This window comes from Nerophis ophidion, unplaced genomic scaffold, assembly GCF_033978795.1.
Source record: "Nerophis ophidion isolate RoL-2023_Sa unplaced genomic scaffold, RoL_Noph_v1.0 HiC_scaffold_94, whole genome shotgun sequence".
NCBI lineage: Eukaryota > Metazoa > Chordata > Actinopteri > Syngnathiformes > Syngnathidae > Nerophis > Nerophis ophidion.
In genome coordinates, this window is record NW_026907016.1 from 202,501 (window position 1) to 216,264 (window position 13,764).

General features: G+C 41.6%; 1 protein-coding gene and 1 long non-coding RNA gene across 2 annotated transcripts in view; both read left to right on the forward strand.

The window, feature by feature from the left end:
• LOC133547394 (zinc finger protein 25-like) overlaps positions 1-9,313 on the forward strand; it is a 19,349-nt gene extending 10,036 nt beyond the window's left edge. The window contains exon 3 of the mRNA XM_061893079.1: positions 7,958-9,313. Coding sequence (XP_061749063.1) covers positions 7,958-9,228 — 1,271 coding nt within the window. The 3' untranslated portion in view covers positions 9,229-9,313. The remainder of the gene's footprint in view (positions 1-7,957) is intronic.
• A 355-nt stretch (positions 9,314-9,668) lies between these two features.
• On the forward strand, positions 9,669-10,497 carry LOC133547399 (uncharacterized). The gene is made up of 2 exons (XR_009805479.1): positions 9,669-10,343; positions 10,445-10,497. It is a non-coding gene; the product is annotated as an uncharacterized LOC133547399 (long non-coding RNA).
• Positions 10,498-13,764: the final 3,267 nt, after the last annotated feature.

Here is a 13,764-nt window from a genome sequence, read left to right on the forward strand (position 1 = left end):
TTGACTTATGTGCTAATCAGACATATTTGGTTGCGGCGTGACTGCCAGCTAATCGATGCTAACATGCTACGCTAATCGACGCTAACATGCTATTTACCGGCGGTGCTAAAGCAGACATGGCACAGAGATGTATGGATAACCTGCAGATGCATTTGCAACGATAAAGTCAACAAATTCACAAAGGTGAGTTTTGTTGATGTTGACTGCCAGCCAATCGATGCTAACATGCTACGCTAATCGATGCTAACATGCTATTTACCGGCGGTGCTGAAGCAGACATGGCACAGAGATGTATGGATAACCTGCAGATGCATTTGCAGCTATATTACGTTTCCTTCCACCCACATTTAATGCGAAAAAAACACATACCAATCGAAGGATTTAAGTTGCTCCATTGTCACGAGATGCAAAAGTCCTGATCGTTTGGTCCGCACATTTTACCGGCGATGCTAACGCAGCTATTCGGCCATGCTATGGCTATGAATAGTGTCAACAGCTATTCGCTCATAAGTGTCAGTTTCTTCTTCAATACTTTCATACTCCAACCATCCGTTTCAATACATGCGTAATGTGTTGTATCGCTTAAGCCGCTGAAATCCGAGTCTGAATCCGAGCTAATGTCGCTATATCTTGCTGTGGTATTCGCCATTGTTTGTTTACATTGGCAGCACTGTATGACGTTACAGGGAAATGGATAGTCGCATTGCAAACAGCGAAAATCAAGCACTTTAAAGCTTTTTTTAGGGATATTCCGGGACCGGTAAAATTTTGAAAAAAACTTCAAAAAATACAACAAGCCACTGGGAACTGATTTTTATTGTTTTTAACCATTTCGAAATTGTGATAATGTTCTCCTTTAAAAAAAAAAAAAAAAAAAAAATGCACGGTCAAAACAAAGTTTAGGATATTTTAAATGAGCTAGCTAACCTACAGTCTTTCTGAATGAAATAGTCTGACATTCTCCATCAATTTTAATTCTATTAACTTTTTATGAACTTTACTATAAATTCCTCACAGAGCGGTTTTCAACTAAAATATAAATATCAAATCTATGAACTAGAATATAAATATTATAAATTATGAATACATTTTCACAGGGGTACACTTTCATCAAGAGAGCTTTATTTTTGAAAACCTCATGAAAACACATTTACACAAAAGTGTATGATGCTACAGAAAACCTCATGAAAACACATTTACACACACAAGTGTATGATCCTGCAGGAAACCTCATGAAAACACATTTACGCACACAAGTGTATGATCCTGCAGGAAACCTCATGAAATTACATTTACACACAAGTGTATGATGCTGCAGGAAACCTCATGAAAACACATTTACACACACAAGTGTATGATGCTGCAGGAAACCTCATGAAAACACATTTACACACAAGTGTATGATCCTGCAGGAAACCTCATGAAAACACATTTACACACACAAGTGTATGATCCTGCAGGAAACCTCATGAAAACACATTTACACAAAAGTGTATGATGCTGCAGGAAACCTCATGAAAACACATTTACACACAAGTGTATGATGCTGCAGGAAACCTCATGAAAACACATTTACACATAAGTGTATGATCCTGCAGGAAACCTCATGAAAACACATTTACACACAAGTGTATGATGCTGCAGGAAACCTCATGAAAACACATTTACACACACAAGTGTATGATCCTGCAGGAAACCTCATGAAAACACATTTACACAAAAGTGTATGATGCTGCAGGAAACCTCATGAAAACACATTTACACACAAGTGTATGATGCTGCAGGAAACCTCATGAAAACACATTTACACATAAGTGTATGATCCTGCAGGAAACCTCATGAAAACACATTTACACACAAGTGTATGATGCTGCAGGAAACCTCATGAAAACACATTTACACACAAGTGTATGATGCTGCAGGAAACCTCATGAAAACACATTTACACATAAGTGTATGATGCTGCAGGAAACCTCATGAAAACACATTTACACACAAGTGTATGATGCTACAGAAAACCTCATGAAAACACATTTACACACACAAGTGTATGATGCTGCAGGAAACCTCATGAAAACACATTTACACACAAGTGTATGATGCTGCAGGAAACCTCATGAAAACACATTTACACATAAGTGTATGATGCTGCAGGAAACCTCATGAAAACACATTTACACACACAAGTGTATGATGCTGCAGGTATTTAACATGTTACCGTGCTCCCACTGATGAGCTAACCTGGTGCAGAAAAGCAAATAAACAATAATAAACAACTTGCAAAACCCAGTCCAGATTAGCAGCAGGTACAGTATAAAATCAGAGACAGTTGTTGTTTAGGAAAATGAGCATATCCGCCTTCTCAGGCAGAATGTGTGAGCGTTCTGGACGGATAGTGTCTCCTGTCCAAGACGGGACACACATTTATTTGTACTCCATGAACTCGGAGGTGCTTCATCATGTTCGACGTGCACCCTCCTAAGCACCAAACAGTCCTGTCGCACGTGTTACATTTCGCTGATATTTCATTTTTTTTTAGTAAAATAAAGCCACACTTTCGACCGTCGACGCCCGCTATCATAGGCTCGGCTATGCTAACACTTCCGGCGGTGGGCTCTTCTTCGTTGGTGTTCAGCGGCCTCTTCTTCCGGGTCGGCGGACTTATTATTTTTTTCCGGTCGGCGGACTGGGTATCGAAACTAGGAATCGAAATTTAAACTTTAGAACGATTCCAGGAGAACCGGAAAGTTGTCCCGGTTCCAATCGATACTCGATACCCAACCCTAATTGTTACTATAACAATCTACAAGATTAATATAGGTTGCCTCTCTCTCTTCCCCTCCATCTTTCGGTATTCCTTTATTTTATTTTTTTTAAATTTTTTATTATTTTGTTAATCTTTTTAGTTATTTTGTATACGTATTGTTGCATTTGAACAACTGTATTGTTGATAATAGAGGTAAACTATTAGTATTGTTCATGATCAATACTGCTTTTTCTATTGGTATTTGTATTGCTCCAGTTTTAGTGTAAAAATGCTCATTGTCCTTTCTATATTATTATTTATTTCACTAACTGTGTTTTTGCTATCACTTTTACGATCATATTTGTACATACCGTATGTGCTGGTGTTGTTTTATTGTTGTTGTTGTTTTTGTTGTTATTGTTGTGTTGCTGCTGTTGTTTTTATCTCTCTGTCTAATCCCCCTCTTATCCCCACAATTTCCCCCTCTGTCTTCCTTTTTTTCTCTTTCTATCCCCTCAAGTCAAGTCCGCTTTATTTGTCAATTTCTTTACATGTAAAGACATACAAAGGAATCAAAATTTAGTTTTGCACTCTCCCATGCGTACATAAAAAGAAAAGAAAATACAACAGTAAAGTGCAACGTAAATATGTCTACCTACTGAAATGACAATATATTTAGTTCCTGTTGTTTTTAAATAGGATATGGCTGTAAACAATGAGTGTTTCATCAGTAATGCAAATACTTATGATATAGCGGCAGATGTGTGCAATTTCGCATAGTCATTTTTTCCGTGGGTCATGGGGTTTAGAGTTCAGGTTGTTCCGGGGAGGGGGATTTCAAAGTCCTGACAGCCTGTTGGATCGGGCTGAGAATTGAAGGGGGGGGTTCAGCAGCCTAACAGCCTGGTGGTGAAAGCTGTTGGTGAGTCTGGTGGTGCGAGAGCGGAGGCTCTTGTAGCTTCGTCCAGAGGGGAGGAGGCTGAACAGGTTGTGTGCAGGGTGGCTTGCGTCACTCACAATTGTGAGTGCTTTGCGGGTGAGGCGGGTGGTGTATAAGTCCTGAAGAGATGGGAGTGGTGCATCAATGATTTTCCCAGCTGTTTTCACGATGCGCTGCAGGTCTCTTCTGTTGTGTTGAGTGTAGCTCCCGCCCCACACAGTGATGCAACTAGAAAGGATGCTTTCAATGGTGCCTTTGTAAAAAGTGGTCAGGATGGGTGGTGGAGCACAGGAAGTAGAGGCGCTGTTGGGCCTTCTTCACCAGTGATGCGGTGTTGGTAGTCCATGACAGGTCCTCACTGATGTGCACCCCCAGGAATTTGGTGCTCCTTACTCTCTCCACTGCAGCACCACCGATGGTCAGTGGCAGGTGTTGAGTGTGGCCTCTCTGGAAATTGACAACAATCTATTTGTCTTGCTGACATTCAGCAAGAGATTGTTGTCCCTGCACCACGTGGTCAGGAGGTCCACTTCTTCCCTGTAGTGAGTCTCGTCGCCCTTGGTGACGAGACCCACCAGAGTTGTTTCGTCCGCAAACTTAACGAGGTGGTTGGAGCTGTAGGTTGGTGTGCAGTCATGTGTCAGTAGAGTGAAGAGCAGAGGACTGAGCACACAGCCTTGTGGGGCCCCTGTGCTCAGGGTGATGGAGCTTGAGGTGTTGTTACCAACACGTACTGCTTGTGGCCTCTGACTAAGGAAGTCGAGCAGCCAATTGCAGAGTGAGATGCTGAGGCCCAGTTTGCCAAGTTTGTAGGTGAGTTGTTGTGGTATTATGGTGTTGAATGCTAAACTGAAATCTATGAACAGCATTCTCACATGAGTGTTTCTGATCCAGGTGGGTGAGGGCTGGGTGGAGGGCAGACCATATTGCATCCTCTATTGATCGTCTGGCTCGGTATGCAAATTGGAAGGGGTCCAAGGTGGGGGGGAAGATGGATTTGATATGTGACATGACCAACCGTTCGAAGCTTTATATGATGATGGATGTCAGTGCCACAGGACGGTAGTCGTTAAAACTTCACGGGGATGATGTCTTTGGCACAGGTTGATAGTGGCGGATTTGAAGCATGTGGGGACAATGGCTTGCTTCAGAGAGGTGTTAAAGATGTCTGTAAAGACGTCCTTCAGCTCCTCTGCACAATCCTTCAGCACACTACCGGAGATGTTGTCTGGCCCTGCTGCCTTCCGGATCTTGATGGTAGAGAGTGTTCTCTTTACGCTGGCAGCAGACAGGCACAGGGACTGTTCGTGTAGAGGGGGTGTGGTTTTCTGTGAGCGAGTGTTGTTTTGTGCATCGAAACGTGCAAAGAAGCGGTTCAGGTTGTTGAGCAGAGAGGTGTCGCTGTCGCAGCTCTGTGAGACTGGCTTGTAGTCCGTGATGGCCTGAATGCCCTGCCATAGGCTCTGTGCATCTCTGCTGTCCTTGAAGTGGGAGGTTATCTTCTTTGTGTGGTCCTGTTTTGCTTTTCTGATGCCTCAGGACAGGTTGGCTCGCGCTGTTCTCAAGCCAGATCCATCTCCATCTCTGAAGGCCTTGTCTCTGGCTCTCAGCAGCCTGTGGACCTCCCCTGGCAACCATGGCATCTGGTTGGCCCGAATGATAATGTTTTTTGTGTGGGTCACATCATCCATGCACTTTTTAATGTAGGAGGTCAAAATGTCTGCGTACTCCTCAATGTCTGTGTTGTTATTGTGGGTGGCTGCTTGTTTAATAATTTCCCAGTCTGTTGTGTCGAAGCAATCTTGAAGAGCAGAGGAGGCCCCCTCTGGCCACACTCTTATCTGCTTCGGAACCGGTTTGGTGGCTTTCACTCTTTGTCTGTATGCTAGCGTTAGCGTAATTGATATGTGGTCAGAGAGGCCGATGTGGAGGAGGGGAGTGGCTTTGTAATCTCCTTTGTGTGAAGTGTAAACCATGTCCAAAGTGTTATCCCCCCTGGTTGGGAAGTGAACATGCTGATGACATTTCGGCAAAACAGTCTTGAGATGAGCATGATTAAAATCTCCGGCAAGAATGGTGAAACCATCTGGATGTGCTGTTTGTTGTTCACTGATGGCTTGGTACAGTTCATGAAGTGCAGCGTTTCTATCACTGTTGTTGCTAGTGGGAGGGATGTAAACAGCAACTAGTAGGATTTGCTGTCATCTCCCTGGGCAGATAGAAAGGACGGCACTTCACGATTATAAACTCCGCCAGTGGTGAGCAGTGTTTGTATACCACCGTGGCGTCCCGGCACCACACATCACGGATGTAAACACAGATCCCTCCGTTTACGAGCGCCCTGTCCGCTCGGTAGCATGCTAGCGGCTCCAGTTGTACAGCTGAGTCGGTAATGTTGCCATTAAGCCATGTTTCAGTGAAAACAAACACACATCAGTTACTCACTTTCCGATTTGTTGTCCTCAGCAGTCGTATGTGATCCATTTTATTGTCCAGTGATCGTACGTTTGCCAAAAGGATAGATGGTATAGATGGGCGAGTTGGACTAGCCACTAGCCTCGCTCGGATGCCTCCACGCTTGCCTCTCTTCCTCATCCTTGCACACCGCTTCCGATGCCTCCTTCTTCGGGGAGGGTTAGCAGGTGGTGTGGTAGCACTCCCGCGGAGTAGTCCAAGCTCTCTTAGCATCTTTGTGTCGCGTTCTAAAACATGGCAGGTCTTGATTTTTCGGATATTTGACAAAGCCTGCGGACTGTACTTGTATTCCAATGTAGGCTGACGGGAAAATCATTTTGACAAAAACTCTAACGAACAAAATACCGCACGGTCGGGAGAGCGAGAGGTCGCTGCGTCTACACGCGCCGCCATCTTAGATAATTTGGCTGCACCAAATGATATTATAAATACATTTATTGAAGTCAAATTCAAATAAGGCAACAAGAGAAATATGCTACACTTCTCTTTTGTAAAGTAAATCTGAACAGCCGATATGGACACCTACATCAACTATATGATTTGCCTGAGAAGCTGGACAGGACAAAAAAAAAAAAAGGAAGGAAGCACAGTATTGCATTTAATTTTTATACAGATGACTGCCAGATCTACTTTCCCATGGCACAAAATAACACGGTCCAACGTCTCATTGACTGCCTGCACGGCATTAAAGTCTGGCTTTCAGTTAACTTCCTGAACCTAAATGAAAACAAAACAGAACTTTTGTTGTTTAGTCCAAGTCGCTCTCCTTCCCCTCGGCACTTAGGACTACTTTATGTAGGCATTTATCTCGACTCGTCTTGACTACTGCAACGCCCTGAACGTAGCCATTAGCCAGGCCTCCCTCGCCTGCCTGCAGCTCGTGCAGAACTCTGCTGCTCGCCTGCTAACACAGACCCACAGGCGTGAGCACATCACCCCCATACTAGCGTCCCTTCACTGGCTCCCTGGGCTCTACCGAATCAACTATACTACTATATCTACTATTTGTTTTCAAATGTCTAGGGGCGGTTTAGCTCGGTTGGTAGAGTGGCCGTGCCAGCAACTTGAGAGTTGCAGGTTCGATTCCCGCTTGTGCCATCCTAGTCACTGCCGTTGTGTCCTTGGGCAAGACACTTTACCCACCTGCTTCCAGTGCCACCCACACTGGTTTGAATGTAACTTAGATATTGGGTTTCACTATGTAAAGCGCTTTGAGTCACTAGAGAAAAAGCGCTATATAAATATAATTCACTTCACTAAACAACTTCGCTCCAACATATATCTCCGACCTCCTTCAGCCTTGCTGCCACTCCCCCCCCGCCCCCAATCCCTAAGATCGGGGGGGCAGTAACGTCAGCTGCTGTTGACGGTCCCTTACACAAGGCTGAAGCTTAGAGGTGACAGAGCTTTTGCCGCTGCTACTCGCAAGCTCTGGAACAACTTACCTTTGAGTGTTAGACAAGCCTCCTTTCTTCCTGTATTTAAATCACTCTTAAAAACACACTTTTATTCCATGGCCTTTAACATTCTGTGATCTCCATCCTGCTATGGCATACCATTATGCACCTGCTGTGAACCTGTTTCTATGTTTTATTTATGTATTTATTTGTTATTGTGCTTTGTTTGTGTTGTGTTGTGTTGTGTTTGCTAGTTTCCCTTGTGTTATCTTTTAACCTGCCTATTGTACAGCACTTTGTGGTAAATATTAAATATGCTTTATAAGTAAAGTCGATTTGATTTGATTTGAGCAAAGCTGGAATTTTCTAAAGAATGTTTGTTTTTCTCCTGTCCCACAGACGTTGAAGAAGAACCTCTACCCCATGAGCAGGAGGAGGAACCACAGTCACCCCACATACACGAGGAAGAAGAGGTACCACATTACCAACACATTAAAGAGGGAAGAGAGGAGGCACATCCCCCCCACATTAAAGAGGAAGACGAGACGCCACAGACCCATAATGTTAAACTGACCCTTCACATTAAAGGGCAAGCGGAGGACCCACTGAACTTACACAGCAAAAATGCAGAAGAGGGCCCACTGACCCCTCACTTTAAGGAGCAAGAGGAGGACCTATTGACGCCCTGCTTTAAAGAGGAAGAGGAGGACCAAGAGCCGCCACACATTAGAGAGGAAGAGGAGGAAGAGGGCATCAGTCAGCCTAAATGGTTGGAGGAGTTCCCAGTGACTGGTGTCCCTGTGAAGAGTGAAGATGATGAGGTGAAAGGTGAAAGTGAGGAGAGGGGAGGGGGGGAGCCTCCAAGCAGCAGCTCAACACAACACATGACAACAGAAGCTGATGGAGACCACTGTGGAGGATCACAAGCAGACAAGCTCTTAGCTCCACTATCAGATAGTGAGGACACAACGTCACACTCTCCTGACACTGATGATGAAGACTCTAAAGATGATAAGACATGTCACACTGACAACACTCACTTCACATGTTCTCTCTGTGAGAAAACATTTCGTTACCGTTCTTATCTGAAAAGACACATGAGAACACACACTGGAGAAAAACCTTTTTCTTGTTCAATCTGTGGTAAAGGTTTTACACAAAGTCAAAATGTGAAAGTACACATGAGAACACACACTGGAGAAAAACCTTTTTCTTGCTCAGAATGTGGTAAAGGTTTTGTTCTCAGTAAACATTTGAAAGTACACATGAGAACACACACTGGAGAAAAACCTTATGTCTGTTCAATCTGTGGTAAAGGTTTTGTAGAAAGTCGCAATTTGAAAGTACACATGAGAACACACACTGGTGAAAAACATTTTATCTGTTCAATCTGTGGTAAAGGTTTTGCACAAAATCAACATATGAAAAGACATATGAGAACACACACTGGCGAAAAACCTTTTTCCTGTTCAACCTGTGGTAAAAGTTTTACAAGAAGTGCAGATGTGAAAGGACACACTAGAACACACACTGTTGAAAAATCACATTCCTGTTCAATCTGCGACAGAAGTTTTGGTCAACGATCAGCACTTGTAGCACACATGAGAAGACACTCTGGAGAAAAAGTGTTGAGTTGCAGTGTGTGTGGTGAAAGATTGTCTTCTAAGTAGCAGTGTAAGAAACACAAGTGTGCTGGTGAGAACAGCAGCAGCAAATGAAACTGCAGGATTTGAAATAAACTGTCCAGACTTTCATTTTGACTTTCTAACAACATCAGCACATATAACATGTGTGACACTGTTGTTTGTCTAACAATCTGTTTAATATGCTTCTACATGTACAGATTAGATATATTTGTATTAATGCTTTTTTCAGTCAAGTACATGCATTAATCTGCAACTTTGTGTTCTTTTTTTAAACATTGGACAGAACAATTTGACTGAAAAGTTGAAAGTAAACAGTACAGGACATATTTGACATACATTAAAAAATGTAAGTGTATGTATATATATATATATATATATATATATATATATATATATATATATATATATATATATATATATATATGTATATATATATATATATATATATATTCATCATACAGTATTAGACTTATGCATAATAGTGTTTTTAAAGGTGTTTGAATTATTGAAGTGTGACATATTTTTTATTTGTAATTGTTAATAATCCCATAGATTATCACCTTTATATGATATACATATGTACTGGTTCACATCTGAAACATCTTCTGGACCACTTCAGGAAGCATATTATTATTTACTTTATACATCATTTGAACAGTTGTTTTTTTAATACAATTTTAAAATGTGTAACTTTATGAATTATTTGTTGGGTCTCTATAGTCAATTTTATTAATTGTCTTTATTACACTCTGTAACTGTTGCTACTAGTAATTATTGTAATTTGTTTTATTTCTCTAAAAACAGAATAAGTTAAGTTCATAAAAGGGGATTTAAATAAAAATGTATAAAAGTTCATAAGAAGGCTTTATTTAAGTTACTATGGTTAAAAATGTCATTGCATGCCTTTTTGTTGGGTTTGTGGGCATGTGTTTGTTTTGAAGTGTCTCGATTGGTCTGTGAAGGGATAAAAGGAAGCTACTTCCGGGTATGAGGAACATCTGTTTGATGCAATGAGAAGGAAGAAAGAGAGCGACTGATGGTAACAAGGACTAAAAAGTGTCACAAGGACTTTCAGCGTTTGGGCTATGACAGCCAGAAGATCACCATTTCCTCCTAAAAGAAGCATCCAGGCCAACGAGGTATTTGTCATTTGTGTTTGTGTTTTACTTCGGTAAAATGTTTGAGCCACATGCTGTGCATGTTATTTTTACATTTGTAACGTGCTTTATTTTATTAACAGTTTTCACGGTGAATTGAAGGGAAAGGAAGCCTTCAATAAATCAGTCAAAGAAAGCCATTGTGTCAGTGCTATGTGGAGGGAGTTACAGTGAAAACTCGCACTGTTCAAGACGCAGTGGACAACGCTGAGACTGTCGGCAACATTAAAGAACCTGGGCAGCGCAGCTGTGACGTCATCAGCACGGAGCAGAGGAGACACACACACACACACACACACACACACACAAAAGGAAGACACAGGCAATCACAGCGTTTTCAGTAGGCTGTTAAGAAGCCAATAAGGAACACTGGACACTAAAAGAGTGATTAAGAAGAGACTGAAATGTATGAAGATAATGTGGAGTGTGTGGTAAACGTCTGGACTTATCTGATCATTTAATTTAAGTTAAAAGAACCTTGTCATGCAAGAGACATTTAAAAGGGCGTTTTGCTAAATAAGTGAAAGTAGGCTGTTGGCCATTTAATTTAATATTGAAGCTTTACCATGTTCTTTAATATTTTCCAATTGCCTTTACATGCATATATTTAAGTTTTGAAGTGATATAAACTGCATATATTTTGAGTGTTTTGCAAAGTGATATTCAAAGATTTAATTTAAACATTTATATTTGTTTAAGCTCTAAGGAATTCACATTTAAGGTATCTACAATTATTGATATGTGAATAGGACGAATTCATCCAAGGGTGATTTAAAAAAAAATCTATTGCTAATATTTTCTGTTGATACATATTGGACAATTTAAAAACCTTTAAAAGTGTGTTTAATTTTATTGATTAAAAAATGTCAAAGTCAGGTGAGCCTACAGAACAGGTAAGGGACAGTGACAGGGACAGGGAAGATGTCCTCCTGACACCTGTACAGGCTTATGAGAGTGGTGCTGAAGAGGAAAAGCAGCAAGAGGAAAATCAAGAGCTGAGGAGAGGTACAAGACTAAGAACTCTAACAGAAAAGGGTAAAGGAATGCTAATGATGAAAATCAACACACTTCAGTTCAAGTTCAACGCCAGTTATGGAAGATGGAGAGCTCAAGCTAAAGCTGTTAAGACGCCATTATCATCAAAATAACTTTTGGATGAGTCATTGGTTGATTCCATTATTGGTGAAATCAAACGTCTTTCTGCAGATGTCACTAGTGCTTATGAAGAGCTACGCCAAGTTTCAACTCAAGAACAGGAAACGCAACGAAAAGTTGACACATGTACACAGACATCTGCTTTCATTCTCTCTGTATAGCTACAAGCCGTCTGGATAGAAATATTCCAGAAGAGGAGCCAGAATGGCCAGAAGCTGGTTCTATATTTAACTCAACTTGTAAAAGCTCTGTCATGTCTATTTTGAAAGGCTACACAGTGCAAGAAAGCACCAAATCTTCTGTGGGTCGCCAAGAAGCTGCTGCAAGCCAAGCTGTTCTAAAAGTGCTACAAGAGCAAGAAAGAAAACAATTGGAATTAAATATTCTTGAAGAAGAAGCTAGAAAGAAGATAGCTGAACAAGAAGCAGCAGCCCGAAAGTGTCGCTTACAGCAAGAAGAAGATGAAGTGAGGCAAAGAATACAGAGAGAAGAAGAGGAAGCTGAAATAAAAGCTCAATTAGAAGAAGAACATATAGCTCTACAAAGAACTCTAGAGGAAAAACAGAGAAAGATAAAGAAATTGGAGACAGTGAAAAGTCTTAATGCAGCAAATGCGAGAATGCTGATATATGACCAAGGGAGTGTCAAAGAAGAGCGGAGTGACAAGTTAGGAGATGATTTTGAAGAAGATGACCAAGTATCTGCATCCTCAAGTCATCTGTCTACACATAGGTCTTCCATATCAAAAGTTAAGAAAACCTCCAATGACAGTACGGCAGAGCTCGTTAAGATGCTAGCAGGTGCTTTAAGTGTCAACAGAATCCCAAATCCCAAACCTCCAACATTCAGTGTGGATCCATTGAAGTATAGTGACTGGAAACTATCTTTTCAAGTTTTGATAGACCAGAAGAACATACAAGAGAATGAGAAGATATACTACCTACGAAGATACATAGGTGGTCAAGCCAAGAAAGCCCCTGATGGTTACTTCCTGCTCGGAACTGAATCTGCCTATACTGCTGCATGGGAGATTCTGGAGGAGCGATACGGAAACCCATTTACAATTGCAAAAGCATACAGAGACAAGCTCCAAGCGTGGCCTAAGATTGGTTCTAAGAATAGTCTTGAGCTCCGAGAGTTCACAGATTTTCTTCGCAGTTGTGAGGCTGCCATGGTTAACATCAAGGCATTGGAGATCCTGAATGACTGTAATGAAAACAGGAAGATCCTTTCTAAGATACCAGATTGGCTGATCGCACCTTGGAATTGAAAGGTTATGGAAATGGAACAAAGGAAAAAACAATTCCCCTCTTTCAGTCATTTTGTCAGATTTCTAACATGGGAAGCTAAAGTCGCCTGCAACCCTATCACTTCAGTGCAGTCACTAAAATCAAGTGATACCGACAAGTCAAGGTCCCAAAGACTACAAAGCTTTGGAGCAAAGACGTGGAACACAAGTTCTAATGAAAAGACACTGACAAGTTTCAATGAAAAGACTACAACCTCCAAGGAAAAGAATGTCATGACATGCATTTTCTGTGAAAGGAACAATCATACATTACATAAATGCAGGAAGTTCATAGAGAAAGCTGTGGCGGACAGAGTCAAGTTCATCCAAGCTGAATGTTTATGCTTTGGTTGTCTTCAGTTTGGACACCGCTCAAACAACTGCAGCAATAGGAGTGTTTGCGACACATGCGAAAAGAAACATCCAACTTGTCTGCATGAGGAGCGAACCAAAGATGAACAAAAGCCACCGCAAGCCAAGCCAAGTACAATTCAAGAACATCCTAATGAAATATTACCTCAAGCACCCCAAAACAAAGAAAGAACCAAAGACGCTACTTCATGTACAGTAATACTTCAAAAAGCTAACATACAAACGGCTGCAATAATCCCAGTCTGGCTTTCATCCACAACTCAACCAACCCAAGAGGTCCTTGTGTATGCTCTGTTGGATTCTCAAAGCGATACAACTTTCATTCTGAGTGAAGTAGCAGATGCGTTGGAAGTGGACAAAGAGCAAGTCAAGCTTAAGCTTTCTACAATGACTGCAAGAATTACAGTAGTGAGCTCCCAAAAAGTAACCAACCTGCAAGTAAGAGGCTTTTATTCAGGTGAGAAGATTGCCTTACCACCAGTCTACACACGTGAGTTCATTCCGGCGAACAGAACTCATATACCTACAGGTGAAACCGCAAAAGCATGGTCCCATCTAGAGCATCTCCAAGATGAGATACCACCTCTG